The sequence below is a fragment of the Aedes albopictus genome, chromosome 1 (assembly GCF_035046485.1).
Source record: "Aedes albopictus strain Foshan chromosome 1, AalbF5, whole genome shotgun sequence".
Classification (NCBI taxonomy): Eukaryota; Metazoa; Arthropoda; class Insecta; order Diptera; family Culicidae; genus Aedes; species Aedes albopictus.
In genome coordinates this window covers 211,779,366-211,796,338 of record NC_085136.1, presented here as the reverse complement: position 1 = coordinate 211,796,338, position 16,973 = coordinate 211,779,366, and the positions used below count along the sequence as shown (strand labels likewise).

Below are 16,973 nucleotides of genomic sequence, written 5' to 3'. Positions count from 1 at the left end.
GAAAACGGAAGGGTTAATCTATGTGCTATGAAAAAAAAACTGTGAAGCTGTAGAAAAAACCAACAAATTAGTCGAGAAATCAGTCTTTCTCATTTGGTTGCGTAAACTTGTCACAACAATGTGCTGCCTTGATTTTTTTTCCTCAAGCTCAAACGCTCATGATCAATTTGCTCCGTAATACGTAGTTTCTCATTTCTTAATTGAAAATAAATAGCACCTGCATTAGCATAAGCAGCTCCCTCCGGCGTAGCGTGGCGTGTGTACCAATTTGGGCGTGATCTGATAGATGGCTATGACAGCACCTCCACCGTCTTCTAATCCAGTATCCGTCACCACCAGTTCCCAGTTTGAGCGCGAAAATAAATGCGAATCAAGACGGATTGGGATTATTTGCTTTTAATTTGGTCTCCCGGATCCACGGCTTCTTCGCCTTTCGGAACCTATCTTTGCCCATCTTGTGCAATATCAAGAGGGAGAAATTTCTAATACGATCTAAGACACTACTCGCTGTATGTTTATTAATGACATGTCATTAAAATAAACATAATCATCTCACGTTGAGGAAGCGCTTGGCGAGATACTTCCCTAAATAGACGACAACGGCAAATTGACTGACTGACAAATGACGTGTAGGACGTGGAGGAGAAGAAGGATTTTAGCACGAGGTGGGCGTTTGAATATGAATGACGTGATAATCTTTGGTGTGTTGTCTAATATTACACGGGGATTTGTGGTAAGGGGCTTAATATTTAGATCCATAATAAGCATTGGATATTGTTTGGATTGACTTTATGACCTTGAAAGTTGACGTTTACTGCGTCATTCTTGAAAAATTAAAATAGTTATTATTGCAGCGAGTTTCAAAATGATGATTTTTACAGCATGAATCGTACATTTTAACCCTTTGAAGGATTGCTTTGACTTCGCTGTCGCAACCTCGCTGGCCTCGAACACGTTTCTTATTCTCGGATTCATCGCTCCATCGGCTCCAAAGCGTTAAAGGAATGCTTCCACGGGTCAAGCGATGACAAAGACCGCCAGCTAAGGAAAACGGTGACACACAGCCGTGCGTCATTTCGTAATAATTATTGATAAAACAGCTCATTATGCCGTTTAAATGGAATTGACCAATAATTACAGGCATGCGCGTAACTACAACTTATTTGGCCCCTCAGTTCCAATGTCAAGCACGCTGACTTTAGTGCATAACAAGCGTGTACGACATTGGAACTGAGGGGCCAAATACGCTGTAGTTACGCGCATGATTACAGGTCATTCATAATTATTTAATGACTGTAGACAATTCACGAACAACAACAGTTGACAATAAACCAGACTTGCAAGTATACAGGGGATAGACAAAATGATCGGGACAGGCAAAATTTTCACTTTTCAAAAAATGTTCAATTAGTTGTAACTTTTCGAAAAGTGCATTAAATATTCTCAAATTTTTACTGTAAGTTCTTCAACTAGTTGTGTATCAGTGGACAAAATTTGGAAAAGATCGGACAATTCTACACGAAGTTATAAAATTTCTTGAAAATGGTAAAATTATCTGATAGCCAACTTTGAGCTGTTATATCTCCGGATTCAATTAACCAAATGTAATGAAATTTTGACCATTAATGACTTATATAATGAGCTATGAAAATCCATTGACTTAACTTAATATTCTTAACACGGAAGAAAATTAGGGGGCATCCATTTAGTACGTCACGCGAAATTTGGGAATTTTCGACCCCCCCTCCCCCCTTCGTACGGGTTTTTCGTATACCTAATGCATTGCTTGTCACACTTTCCTGAACCCCCCCTCCCCCCTCTGAGCGTGACGTACTTTATGGATGCCCCCTTATAACGATTACATTATGTTTCTAATAAAACACCAAATTATCCGAAACATCAACATCGTTTCAAAATTCAAGATGCAAATTATAGTTTATTTAGTTTCCCTCTAATTGACTTATATATAAATGCGTTTTGAAGGAAAGTAACAACATAGCCACCAATAAATTGAAAAAGTAATGGGATGCATATGAAAATAGACCAAATTACTAAAAAATCGTGAAAAAAATAAAATCGCTATAACTTTTTCGCTTGTTGAAAATTTCAAGTTAAGTCAAATGTTTTCCAGAGTTCATTATATAAGTCATGAATGGTCAAAATTTCATTGCAATCGGTTCATTGAATCCGGAGATATAACAGCTCAAAGTTGGCTATCGGATAGTTTTATCTTTTTCAAAAATCTTTATAAATTCGTGAAGAATAGTCCGATCTTTTCAAAATTTTGCCCACTGATACACAGCTAGTTGAAGAACTTACAGTAAAAATTTGAGAATATTCGATGCACTTTTCGAAAAGTTACAGCTAGTTGAACATTTTTTGGAAAGTGAAAATTTTGCCTGTCCCGATCATTTTGTCTATCCCCTGTATGTACACAATTTGGCATCCTGGCGTTAGCTGTGGCTAGTGGCGCGTTTTACCCCGCATCAAAACTGAAATTCTTAAAATCAAACTTTGTTTTGTAAATTTGAATTTGGTTTATGGTTTCTTCCATTTGGAAGGAAACATGTTGGTGCTTCATGTTAGTGCTAAAAAGTGTATATTGTGAAGTGTTTCGTGGTTAAAATTGGACTCTTCCTTAAGGTGGGCGTCTTACCCCTAGTCCCCTTACGTTCAGTACAATTTCGCGCCAGCGTAATTGCCTCCTGCTAGTTTTTGGGACGCTTTCCCGAATGCTAATAGTTTTGATCAATTCCTACAGCATTGATATTAAGAAAGCAAATTAATTACATCAGAAAATATGATGTCGGTTTAAAATATTGAACTTATTTCCTATATTAGGGAACAAAATCATTAAAATATTCAACATTTTAAGGTTTGTCTGATTACAAATGTGGTAATTACATACATATGTTTCCTTTGATTTTATTGGCGTTGTTCAGAGAACTTGTAGCAAACAAGTATATTTTTTTTTTCAAATTGTGGTGAAATATTAATTTTTGGACAAGTTTTAGTGTAGTTATGATTTTTTTAAGTTCAAAATTATTCGAAAACACAAAATTGATTAGATGCACCACTTAGTTTCAATGGATTTGGCTGAAATTTTGAAAAGTTATTTCTTCGAATGAGTGTAATCATTTGTGTAAATAGGTACACAACTGATTACACTTATTCGAAGAGGGTACGAAAAGTCGGTACAAGATCAGTTATTTCTTTTAGAGTGCCAATCAAAATATGGGGGTTGGACTTGAGAATCAGAGAACATTTTTGAAAAAAATATACAGGCCTACTGGACAACTAAAAATTCATAAAAAACTAGGATGACATGTGCAGATTTGCTCAGAGATTTTTCATAGAAAACAAAAAAAATATAAAAGCAGTTAAAAATTAATATATCACATCTAGCATTGAGCGGGGCCCATATAGCCGAGGCGGTAAACGCACGGGTATTCAGCATGACCATGCTGAGGGTGACGGGTTCGATTCCCGGTCGGTCCAGGATCTTTTCGTAAAGGAAATTTCCTTGACTTCCTTGGGCATAGAGTATCTTCGTGCCTGCCACACGATATACACATGCAAAATGGTCATTGGCAGAGGAAGCTCTCAGTTAAAAACTGTGGAAGTGCTCATAGAACACTAAACTGAGAAGCAGGCTTTGTCCCAGTGAGGACGTTACGCCAAGAAGAGGAGAGAGGATCTAGCATTGAGCCAATGTGTATGAAATTTAAGTATCAAAATAAAAATTCGCAGTCACGCAAAACATCAAATCTCATATTGAAGAAAAATAAAGCTCCCTGTCTACATCTGAACAGAAGTCATCCATTGTTGTTGATGGCAAACAGCGGCACAAGCAGTTAAGAAGTGGTGGAAAAATTGAGAGGGATTTACCTCCGATTTATCTGCAGCGGAGGTAATATTGATGAAAGAAAAGCAATATCCTCAGCCGAGCATAAGCCATCGCCATTGTGTTGGTCGTTTGTGCTATTTTTGCGCACACGTTCCGTCCCTGTCGGTTCGGTACTCGTTTCGCAAATACATATCGGTGATTTTAAAAATTTAAAATGAAATATTACCCAACAGATAATATTACCTACCCCTACTCTTCTCCAGAGAAGCGGCGCATTTCGTTCAATGCGTTTGGCTGATGGGCAGCATCATCCCATCAAAGATTATCCCCTGCTGCTATATTTGCAGCAACTCCTCTCGCATCATCCACGTCGTCGTCATCGTTGAAATCTCGCGTTCAGCGGCGGCCGTGCGCGTCGTCATCATTTTTTCCCGGTAAAGTTGTTCACTAACAATAGAGGAAATTTTTCAGCCCCACTTTTCCACTTTCACCATTCAGCGCGAACAGCAACGAAGAAAAAGGATGTACATTATCGTAAAATTTAATAGATTTGTCCTGAATCCGTAATTGAATTCCTTTCCGCTACCGATAAATACGGGATTCCTTCTCGGGGATCAAAAACCCGGTGAAAAATCGCGACTTTCTTCTGTGGATTTTCGAATAACGACTACCGAGGAAAGTCAAGCAGGAAACCGTTTATTATTTATTCTTTTGAAAATTTCACTTTCAGCTCGCAGTTTCCGCTTTTCCTTTGGTAGATAATTGCGGAAGGACGACTAATGCGACGTGGGGTGCCGCTTCCAGGCTGATCCCGCAATATTGTCCAGATTTATTGACAACGATGACGACGTGAGGACATCGAGGGGGATCACGAGTGGCACTGGTTCTTGGGCAATAAAAGTAATCAATTTTTTGAGTGTCACTCCCTGTCGAATTATTGGCCGAATCCCTCCAGCGGAGCCGATTCAGCTCTGGCAGTAACTCATTAGGCAACTTTCCCAAGCCCGTGCGATTAAAGATGCTATTGGAATGAACGTCTTGTGCCTTCTTTTAATCGTTCTGTCCATGTCTTTGCCAAATTTGGAAGGAAATGGATTGGGAACTAGGGATTAAATTGGAAAAGTTTTTAGTCTTTTCCATTTCTTGTTGTCATCGTTGGTTGATGTATTCTATGAATGCATATCAGTTTCATGAATTTAAGGTAGATAAAAGGGTAGGTATCGATTATCAAAATTCTTCATCTACACGTAGCTTTACGGCTTTACCATAGAAGATGAAAACCTACTCGAGCTGATCGGGCACAGAAAGCACAAGTCTGGTATCAGGTATCATTAACTAAGCTGCAGAGGCACGTTCTCCTCAATTTGTGAAATTTGTGCCATCGCCATGAACTTGAGCCTATTTTTTATCTACTTGAGGGAGAGGAAAGGGAATAAGAGAAGGGATTGGGAAAATTACAGGTAGGAGTATAGTATCGCCACCCAAAAAGAGGGTACCGTGCCGAGTTATGAGTGACCGAGGGGGTGAAAATTATGCTCCATCGTTAACAGAGCCTGTGGGGTACCTGGGCATCCCCACAGTATTTCGTCCCTTACCGCGTTGATGCAGGGCTCTGGCGTGGTGGACCTCCTTTCTCGTGCAACTCGTGGGATTAAGCATGAAAAACAATTTAAACAAAAACCGAAATCAAACAGGAGGTAGTGGTAGTGGCGAGGCTAACCCCTTCGGAAGAAGTGGGTTGGCGAGGTCTCCGTTAAGGAGAAGCGAAGAGGTAGGAGCGGGAAGTTGCGCACGTAGCTCCGATTCCTCGGCAAGCCAGCCGGTGGAGACACTGGACGGAGCGAGGTTTATGAGGGCCATCAGTCAAAAGAGAGAAGGACTGCCTGCGATCGAGGTGGCTGAGCAGCAGCTTGGCAAGTTTATCGACTATGCGTCCACGAAGTCCAACATTATTAAGGACCTGAAAATGGCCCTGTTGCGACTTCGTAAGTCGATAAACGATGCCAAGCACGATCACGTGAGACTCGTGAAAACTTCAGCAACAGCGGAACCGGTGAAAGTAAAGATTACGAAGTCTACCCGGACGGAGGCCTTCGCTTTCGCAGGAAGTCCAAAAGGTTCGGCGGATGCAACTGCTCGTGATAAGCACCCACATAAGCGGGTGAGGCAACCGTCAGGCGAGAGCTGTCTGACGGTGCCCTCAAGGCTAGGAAGATACTAACCGCGAAGGTAGGGGTATGCTTCCTGGAAAGCTGAGAAGGGTGGGCCTGAAAAGGCTGGCCGTCCCGGATGGAAGAGAACAGGGGATTGCAACCGTTATTAGGCTTTGAGCAACTACAGAGTAGGGTGAACCAAGGGGAAGGCCCCCTTGGACAAAAGTCTAACGGAAAAAGAACAAAAAGCTGCAGGTCGAGGAGAACAGGGTCGCCAAACCAAGAGTAGGCGAGAAAGGCGACGCGCTCGTCTTTTAAACCGAACAGTCTAAGTACCCGAACGTCTTGAAGGCGATGCGAAACGACACCAAGCTCGTAGATCTGGGAGCCGACTTGCACAGTATTAGACGTACTCGTACGGGCGAAATGATCCTAGAGCTCAAGTGCGACAAGGAAGGCAAGGGCGCTTCCTACAATAGTCTGGCGGACGAGGTCCTTGGTGAGAGTGTCGAGTTGAGAGCTCTTACGACCGAAGCGACTCTGAAGGTAAGGAACCTAGATAGGATCACTGACTTGGAACAGCTCGTCACGGCACTGCGGCAACAGTGCGAGGTGTAGGTGACCACCGCAGCCGTTCGCCAACGGAAGCGCCTAGCGAGGACACAGATGGTTTTGGTACAGCTACTTGTGGCGGACGGAAATGATCAGTTTGCCAAATGACCTTGCACGGGCCACCGGAGGTTTGCTTCAGATGTCTGGAACCAAGACGCAAGTCATGGGACTGCAAAGGCCCTGACAGGAGCAAATTGTATAAGCGATGTGGCGGCGAAGGCCAAAGTCCTCAAGGCTGTACGGATTCACCCACATGTTTGATTTGTTCCTGGCGATCCGTGAACAGGAAGTCCCCAACGGGAGGTCCAAGGTGCTCGACCTTCATAAGAGCCGCAGCTGGCAACCCCTGTGCAGGTAACGCTGCTGAACCTGAACCACTGTGACACAGTCTAGCAACTGCTTTGTCAGACAGTTTCCAAATGGGGGACGGATGTTGCCATCATAGCGAACCCATACCGAGTACCTGTCGACAACGGCAATTGGGTTTTGGATGGGTCTCGAAAAAAGGCAGCGACATGGACTACCTACAAAGGCTTCGGGGTCGCCAAAGTAAACGGGATCTTCTTCAGTAGCTTTAACGTGCCTCTGCGGTAGACGGTCGAACAGTTTACGTAGATGTGTGACTGTATGACGACCGTGACGACGCGGGTGACATTGAGGTCAAATTTAGCTGGAGGCAGTGGCTATGCTGAAGTTGATCTGGCTAATGTCGGTGTACCATTAGTCCGAACGGAGCGGAGTAGATTATCGACGTTACCTTGCAAATACATTCCTGCCAAACAAGTCGTTGAAACTGGAGGGTAGATGATGGCTACATTCACAGCGATCACCTGGCGATTTGGATCAGTATCGACTACAACATCAGACAGCGGGTAAAGGTAAACATCATACTTCAATGACGAGGCATTTAGAGAGGTGCTCCGCCGTAAGCGAACCCTACTCAGGCTGGTAGCGGTGCTCTTGCGTGCGTGCGATGCGACCATGCCTAGGTAAGTCCACCCTACAAATGGGAGACTCAAGCGGTTGCGAACCTGCACCGCGCCTGCCTACGGGGCACGTGGCGGATGCAGAAAGCACGAACTGAGGAAGAGCGAAATAAAGGCGGATGGCGTTCGTCGCCGCCAACGCCACGCTGAAGACTAAGATAAAGGCAAAAAGGCCTTCTTTGAGGGTCTTTGTTGAAGTACCAATGCGAATTGTGATGGCCAAGACGAGAGGTGTAATGGCTCCTACAGAGCAGTCTTCAGAGATGTTGGAGGGGATCATCGAGGGGATTTCTCCACGTCATGAACCTAGTCCTTCGTTTGAAAAGGGTGCCCGGCAAGGTCGGGGCAGATGGAGCCCCATGCCCATGTCGGCACGTCCTTCTGTGTGTTGGCTGGTAGGGCCCTATTTACGAGAAGGTCAATGCACTGTACACACGGTATCAGCTCTTGATACTTGTCGGGCAGTTGGAAGCAGACGTGGTTCGATGATTATGCCTGCCTTCCGAGGAAAAAGATAGTGCCACTCGGGAAATTGATTAAGCACCAGCAGGCTATCTAGGTGGACTCCCCAAAGCGAGTCATCGATGTTCGCATCGCACCCTACGGGCTACGCAGCTATCCTCGAGGGTGCGATGTGCACTAGCCCTTCTCTGAACCTCTCAATAGGTTGGTTACCTGATCTAAGGTTGCTCGATCAGTACCACGGGGATCTAGAGATAGGATGTTTTGTGGAGCCACGATGACTCTTATCCGTATTGAACAATTACTTTCAACTAAAATTTTTGGTATTTATTCAAGTGGAGGGAGCTCAGCAGACTTGGCGTGTGCCATCAATTCATGTCCTGTAATTAAACGCACATAATACCGCAATTTATTTCATCACAGAGAGAAAAAAATCTCCAAAAAAAGTGGAGAGATTATGCTTGTGCTCCTTGCACCATTTTATACGAGGGACACGGAACTAAACAGACAAATAAAACCGCGGTGGCTACGCGTGAACCATCGCATCGGGATGATTCCGATTAACAAGATTGTGAATTACGCTTTTCCGCCGCGTTTGAAATTGGAGCTTCTAGACATAAATAAGATTTTTACGACGGACAATTTCTGCAAATGAAGGACCAAGGAAAGAAAAAAAATACAGCAGATTGAAGCCGTCTTCACCCACGAGAGGAATTCAAATGAGATTGATTTAATTACTGAGTGCTTTCTGGTTGTGGGTAACGATGAGCAGCCATCCGACAGCCATCAGTCGGTAGTGGTAGCGGTGTTGGAAAAAAAGTCGAATTTTATCGTCCGTGGTTAATGAGGCTGGGTGGAGTGTCTCTTTTTTCATTAGACTTGGGATTTATGTACATTCGCTCTCAAAAGGATCAATTTAATATGATTAATGTCAAAACATTTCATCGGTGTAGTGGAAAAACGTAGTTATGTATAGGTTTATAGGATGCTGTTTTGTGTGTAATTAAAAATTCCTTTCAAGTCGTAAACATTTGGATGGCCGTTGCACGTACTTATATTCGCTTAAATGAAGACATTTACTTCTTTCTCATGGGCTGTTAGGAGCAGAAGACTTAAAGAGGTTGAAGCATATATTAAAAAAAAATAACGTTTATTCTTTTCTGGGAACCAACTCTTTGTTACTCTTCTTCACCATTTTTTCGAAATATTTCTTTCTAAAAGTTCACGTGGACATTTGAGGGAAGGAGATAGTGGTAAAATAAATCCACGTGGTAGGTATATAGACGGCCCTTTGATCTGCATATTAAGGTGAATGTACAAGCAATACACACTGCACAGTAGCTAAAATGACCCCCACTCACGTAGTATCGACTACAAAGGCTTCATTTAGATCGAGTAAATAAAACTAAAGATTACTCGGATATACACGTATAAACTTGAAGCATTCGAAGGCGAAGTGCGTTCAAATTGACAAATTGAGAGATAAATATGTGAAAAATACCTCTTCTTTTGATGGGATTCGAAACTACGACTCCGTATCGCTAGTCCGGCGATTTCACCAACTACGCTACAGATTAAGTAACGATTCTGCGGAGTAGAAAGGGTTAGAGTTAGGGTGGCGCTTCAAATCCAGTTTGACTGTCTATTCCGCATAATCGTAAATTGTTCTGTGACTTAGCTGGTTGATGCATTTCGGAATCGTGGGTTCGAATCCCAGCAAAACAAGTGGTATTTTTTTGGCACTTTGCCTTCAAATGATTCAAGTTTTTAGTCTGATTCAGACATACTGGCCAACTGGTATATCCGGAAAAGGGCAATCAAATAGTTTCCATGCTCTGAAAAAAACCTAACATATTCATTATTTGTATTCACTTTATTAACGATACTTATTTACTACATACAAACATTCACACTCTAGACAACAATAAACAACATTTATACATGCGACAGATCCTAGACGTAAACAAACACGGAAAACACAACAAAGTTATTTTCATCATATAAAATAAATTATAATATAATGTATCGATATTGATTACACTGGTCGACAATGCTTCGCGCTATGAAATGAAAGAGTCAGATTGAAGGATTTTTTAATAGGGTCTTGTATCATTTGGGTAGATGTACCTATTTTGTCAACAAGTTATATTGGGAATTCCTTTTACGAATCTTTCGACAGTTTTTTCTGAAAAGTGCTTCGGCAGTACTTTTCAAAATTTCCTTCGTAAGAGTTCTTGAGAATTCACGAATTTTTCATCATTGATTATATGAATTCCTTCAGCCCACTCTTCACAATTTCCAAAACATGTCAGTCATTGTTTTTGAAATTCCTTCCGCATTTTCTCCAAAAATGTCTTCGCCAAATCCTTTGTAAACTTTTTCGGTAATAATTTTGAAAAAGTGTTCCGTTATTCCTCTAGAAATTTAGTATTTGTGTTGGGATGTCTTTGGAAATTTCTTCAATAGTTTGTCAGGGAATTCGTTTGGAAGCCTCTTTGGTTGCTGCTTTGGAAATTCCTTTTTTTCGTCGGGAATTTTAACTTAGGCTTATTCTTCACACGATAATACCTGAGGCTAATTACATATGAACAATTCCTTCAATAATTTGTGAATTCCTTCTACTATTCTTTCGATATATTCTTTTAAAAATGCTTCGGAATTTTCTTTGTGAATTGCCTGCGGAAATTATTTGTTAATTCTCTTCGAAAACCTTGAAATTCTTTTGGAAACTACTCCGGCATTTTTTGCCTTTCTCGTACACTAAGTGTACTGGAAAGGCTATATGTTCACTCCAAAAATGACTTTTTGATAGAAGGCTCTGAGGGTCGAGCCACATATACCAATCAACTCAGCTCGACGAATTGAAGTGATGTCTGTGTGTGTATGTGTGTATGTGTGTGTGTATGTGTGTGTACAAATAAACTCACATCACTTTTTGGCAGTAAACCTCAACCGATTTTAATGACCAACGGTTCATTCGACGCGGAATCTGGTCGCATTGTTTCCTATTAAAAATGGTTCGAATCGGTCCAGCCGTTCCGGAGTTATGGCCATTTAAGTGTTCCGGACCGGTACCCCAGGCGGGGGCCAGATATGAAAACGCTACAAACCCATCCATGCGACACATCAAACTACGGCATTTTCGATAACTTGATGAATGGTAACCATGAAAATGGTCTCAGACCATATCTGAACCGGTAATGTTCCGGAACCGGTTCCGGGTGTCCCGCCGGAAGTATCCAATTATAAAAGTGAACTAAACCCATGTATGCGACATATCAAACCACGACTTTTTCGATAACCTGATCAAAAGTAAGCAGGAAAACATTGTCAGATCATATCGGAACCGGTATTGTTCCGGAACCGGTTCGAGATGTCCCGCTGATTTGGCCAAGTATAAAAGTTAACCAAACCCATGCATGCGACATATCAAATGGTGGCTTTTTTGATATCCTGATGAAAAGTAAGCAGGAAAATTTTCTCAGAACATATTTGAACCGGTAGCGTTCTGGAACCGGTTCCAGGTATCCCGCCGGAAGTGGCTAAACATAAAAGTGAGCTAAACCCATGTATGCGACATATCAAACCGCGGCTTTTTCGATAACCTTATGAACAGTAAGAAGGACAATATTCTCAGAACATATCTGAATCGGTAATGATCCGGAACCGGTTCCGGATGACCCGCCGGAAATGGCCAAACATGAAAGTGAACCAAACCCGTGCATGCGACACATCAAATTTGTTTTTTTTTCGATAACCTGATGAACGGTTAGCAAGAAAATAGTATCAGAACATCAGAAACTACCGGTACTGTTCCACAATCCATTCCGGGTGCCCCGCCGAAAGTTAGCAAATATAAAAGTGAATCAAACCTATGCATGCGACACATCAAATCGCGGATGTTTAGGTATCTTGATTTAGCTCAAGATAGTTTCCGATCATATTTGGGACTACCGGTAGTGTTCCGCAACCGATTACGGATGTTCCATAGAAAATGGTCAAACGTAAAGAAGAACCAACATTAAATGACTTTTTAGGTAAGGGGCTGTTCATAAACCACGTAGACCAAAATTTGGTCATCTCAGACCCCACCCCCCTCCCCCCGTAGACTTTTGTCCATACAAAAATTTTAAAATTTGTATGGAGCGTAGACTTTGGTCAGACCCTCCCCCTCCCTACAAAAAGTCTACGTGGTTTATGAATGGCCCCTAACCTGATGAACGGTAAACAAGAAAAAATCATAGACCATACTTTGGAAAACCAATAGTGTGCCGAAACCAGTTCCAGGTGACCCACCGGAAGTGGTCAAATGTAGAATGGAACCAAACGTATGCACGCAGCAAAAAACGGTCAGCAAGAAAATAGTCTCAGGCCATATTTAAAACTACCGGTAGTGTTCCGGAACAAGTTTCGAGTATCTCGCCGGAACTGGCGAAGTGCAAAAATGAACCACACTCATGCATGCGGTTCATCAATTCGTGACTTTTAGGAAAACTTATCAACACTTTGCATGGAGCTAGTCTAAGACCAAATCAGGAACAATCGATACAATCCCGGAACTGGTTCTGGGTGTCCCACTGGAAGTGGAAAAATGCAAAAGTGATCCATACGCATGCAGGCAGGCGAAACATCGAATCGTGTAACATCGAATCAGGTAGCCTAATGAACATTAGCAATGATTATACAGACTATATTTGGGAGACCCGGTAGTGCTCCGGAACCAGTTCGGAGTACCCCACCGAATGTACCATGTGACACATCAAACCACGTTTTTATAATAACCTGAGGAACGGTTAGCTAGAAAATAGGCTCATGCCACATAAAAGCTATCGGTAGGGTTGCAGAACCAGCGTTTAGTGCTTCGCCGGAACTACGAACGTGAATAAAATCAATGCAAGTGATAATTATATGTAAGAGAACAAAATCTTGACAAATTAAAACCAAATACAAACAAACGTCTCACAATACTCAATACCTATCGTTCTTGTTTTCAACGATTGATTCAAGTACTCATCAGTACTCAAATTGTATGCTTACGGCGCACGCCACGTTTTTGCTCTTGTTTAACGTTTACTCACTACCACCGTCCAGCTAGCCGTGAAGAGATCTCACCAAATTACACAATTTCAGATTCCTGAGGCGTAAATATACAGTAAGATGAGTCAACGTTGTATGGTAAAATATTAAAAATAATCGCATCAACCCCGAAAAAAAATTTTCCAATTCCCTTTTGCGTCTAAAATAACTGGATAAAATTTTGATGCGACTGGTTGCGCTCTCACGTTCTGTAATGTGGTTGAAGTTGAGTTTGTATGGGAAATTTCACATGCTTGCATTTTTTTTGTCAAATTTTACATGAATATGGTAACCTACCTATGTTATGATAATAAAATATAGCCTTAAGTGTGCAGAAAAAACCGCAAAGCAATCTGTAATTGTGTAAAAAGTTACATCTTAGCTTGTAAGTATCGTATTGATATTGATTGGCCTCCAGTGTTAGTGAAGATGCTCAAGCAGTCAACTGAGAAGTCTGATATATTTCAGCTTTGCTCATACGTTGAACATAACGTCGGACTATGTCCCTTCAATAATTTTTGAGTCAATTTAATGCTTGCTTTAAATATAAAGCATCAGGATTCAGAACACTTTGGCTTACGTCGACGGAAAGATCGTGAGAACATATTCAACGAGAAAGGCACTATCACCACTAGGTGGATTAATTTGGGTTTTTTTATTTTTTTTTTTAAATTGTTTTTACTAACTAATTTGGTAAACTTTTTTAAGAGTTGATTTTCTTGGGAATTTCTTTTGAAATTTCTTCGGAATTTATATTGAAAATTTCTAAAGCACTTTTCTGGTAATTTGTCAGAACTTTCCTTCGACAATTGTTTTGAAAATCGGAAATTACTTCTATGATTGCATTACAAATTCCTTCAGTAAGTCCGATAGAGTATTTATGAATTGCCAAGGAAATTGTCTAAGAAATTCTCAAAAAAAAAAAATTGAGGCGAAGCTGGATGAATTTCCACTTTTTATATAAAATATCGGATTATTAATTTCCAAATTGGTTCCAAAACATGAGGAAATGTTTCTAGTTTCACTTTAAGGTGAAACATCAAGAGATCCCATTGCAAATGTGTATACAAACTTTAGAGGCAAAAATCTGACAAACGAAGCATCGAACCAAGCCGCACTTGTTTATCCTGACTTTGCTAACTTGCAAAAAGAGGCAGCTTTTCCAATTCGAGAGCATTTGTTTACTAATTGATAAGATTGGTGCTCTTGAAAACATGAGTAGGGGACCAAGTCGGCCATTGTGGCAGCCATGTTTGTATTCTCAGAAGTTTCTCCTTAAATAGTCGATCCATGCTAGAATATTAGAAAAAAAATCATTCATCATGGTTCACTGCCCAAGCAGCACACATGTCACAAAGCAGTGTCTACAGTGCAAGTTTTTGATTGTACAGCAGGTACATTCCTGTTATTCTAACCAAAAGGCAAAATAACTTGAAAATGACTCGTATCCAACTAAAAACCTGCGCTGTCTACACTCCTTTGTAACATGTGTGCTGCTTGGGTGGCCAAACCTCGAATAATTTAGGGTTCTATTCAAAAGCAAGAACTTTTTTTTTAAAATTCATCGAACAGTATTATGTATTTATTTTGAAAACTGTGATGAAACGCGTGCTTGAGTTTTTAAGTATGAGAATAGTTGCTTTTTTATTCAAGTATTGAGTGCTTTCATAAACAAAAAGCGTCTATTAGCAACGAATTAGCAACGAAATTAAGTGTATAATCTGGTCATAGCTTGTAGTAAACCTCTAGGGTCCTTTTCAAAATCTCACCACAGTGCGTATTTCTTCAAATCATTATTCCTGCTTTTTGCTGAGTATGGAATAATACGAAAACGCCGCTTTCATAATCTGAAAAAATGTATAAACGGTCAGTCAAATATTTTCCAATAGTCAAAACTTAAAACTTACCGACACAAAAGTACTCATATTCAGCGGCATTAAAATTCCGTGCAGCAATACGTCCGGTTGAGAATTCTCCAGCAGCATTTTCAGAGACTTTTGCACTGAAACGTCCAGTTTGTGCCAATCGAGTGCGTAGATCTTATCGGGTAGGTTATCGTTCTCTATCAACAGAAGGTTTCCGAAGAAGCAATGGACAAATATGGAGAATACTCCAGCCATGAACAACAATGTGGCCGCAGAGAAAATACTTTCCGCAATCACGTTCAAACACATTGCCACGATGCCACCGCAAACCATGTACATCGAAAGGTACACCACTCCGTACTTGCGTTGAATCAGCAAGATGAACTCCTTGGTACAGTTATGATGGTATATTATCTCACCGAGAGCCTCTCGGATTGCGTCTGGTTTTACAGTTGGATCAGCGATTTGCTCGTTGAGTTCATCCAGTTTGATTTTGAGAGCCCGAATTTGACAGCAGGCTGACATAATTCCAGTTACCAGAGAACCAAATTGGGCAATCAGGCCATGTTGGACTACAAATATCATGATGGTCTGGTGAATGTAGTTCAATGCGTAAAAGTACGGCTCCGATGGGTTAATATACGGAATTACACAGGGCAACGGAAGATTGTACCGAAGGGGATCCGGAAACACCACTGGATTCACCAAGAGAGATAAGGCAGATGAAATGTATACTGAGTAGAGGGCCTTGCAGAACTGATAATTTCTATCGTAGTATAAATTAAACAGTTCAGAAATCCTTTTAGATTTGTATTGGAATCGACGGTTGTGAATTTCCTTCATCACATTGTTCCATTCGTTACGATTGACCAAAAATTCCATAATTCCGAAAATGGCATCCAAACAGGTGATCAGAAGCGCAATACATTCCGCAAGCTGTTCGTATGACATGTGGTCATAATTATTGATTAGGAAGCGCAACGAAAAGCAAGGATATGCGTAAGTTACTGAAAGCGCAAATAAAGTCCACGCAGACGGCCGCCAACGTTCTTCAAATATATCGCTACCCGAAACACTAAGAGCACGACGAACAAATTTTAGTATTAGACAGAATTTCTCATCTTCCATTGTGGGTGCAAGTATGTAGTTGTTGTCGGAATGAAAAAGGAAACGATAGTGACCGATCGATGTTGTGCAATGTGCTTTAATACCTATAATAATCATCCACATGCATATGCACAATTTTCTTCTTATTATCAAATTATCAAGTTAAATTATCCTAACCATTGGGTGAGAACTTGACCATATGCAATCACAAGAGGGCTTTTTTTTCCAAATCCTGTTCTTCATATTCAATTGGCTTGCTTGATAGGGAAGTGGAACCACCTCGGCTGGGCTTTTATTTTGGGCACTTTTTTGCTATAGACACATTAAACGCACTTCTACACCGCGGTTCTGAACTTTGTGGAATGATATTTCAGCGCTCTAGCTGCCGATTTTGATTCTTTTTGCACCAAAATGACTTGAATGATTACTTGAAATATTCGAATAGTACTGAAAACATTGAAAAATGTTTCCAGAAAGTAGTTCATTTCTTGACGTTTAGTTAAAATTGGTCGTTACGCTCTATTTCTTGATATTTCAAGTATCAAATTCCAATTTTGAAGTACAAAGCATGAAATGAATATGCCCAAACTGCACAACCATTTCAGACCATTACAGTACGCATCCTTGGAATCGCGGTTTCGATGGTTTCTGTTCTTTCTGTTCCTTTTTTTTGAGCTTAGTGTGTCCTTTCATATGGCCAGATGAGAGAGATACATATGGGTCATTCCACGCCAAGTGACCGACCGCTTGCAATCGACCATCACGGATTTGAACCAAATTTGGCTGAAACATTTGTTTAGATGAAAAAAGAAAAAATCCAAATTTTGGTGCCGATCGGATCACCCCTCGGCCCGTGGCAGCACCC

General features: G+C 41.2%; 1 protein-coding gene across 1 annotated transcript; it reads right to left on the bottom strand.

Moving 5' to 3' along the window:
• Positions 1–14,765: 14,765 nt before the first annotated feature.
• On the bottom strand, positions 14,766–16,178 carry LOC134286592 (odorant receptor 33a-like). Its single transcript, XM_062848226.1, has 2 exons — positions 15,044–16,178; positions 14,766–14,983 (listed from the first exon to the last, which is right to left on the bottom strand). Exons 1-2 carry the CDS (start codon positions 16,127–16,129, stop codon positions 14,930–14,932), a joined length of 1,140 nt encoding a protein of 379 aa, XP_062704210.1. The 5' UTR covers positions 16,130–16,178; the 3' UTR covers positions 14,766–14,929.
• Between the last annotated feature and the right edge of the window lie 795 nt (positions 16,179–16,973).

Excerpts from the sequence above, each read along its gene's own strand:
- LOC134286592 (XM_062848226.1), bottom strand. The coding sequence starts at position 16,129 with ATGGAAGATGAGAAATTCTGTCTAATACTAAAATTTGTTCGTCGTGCT. Across the intron at positions 14,984-15,043 it reads ATATGAGTACTTTTGTGTCG|ATTATGAAAGCGGCGTTTTC; the intron begins GTAAGTTTTAAG and ends ACATTTTTTCAG.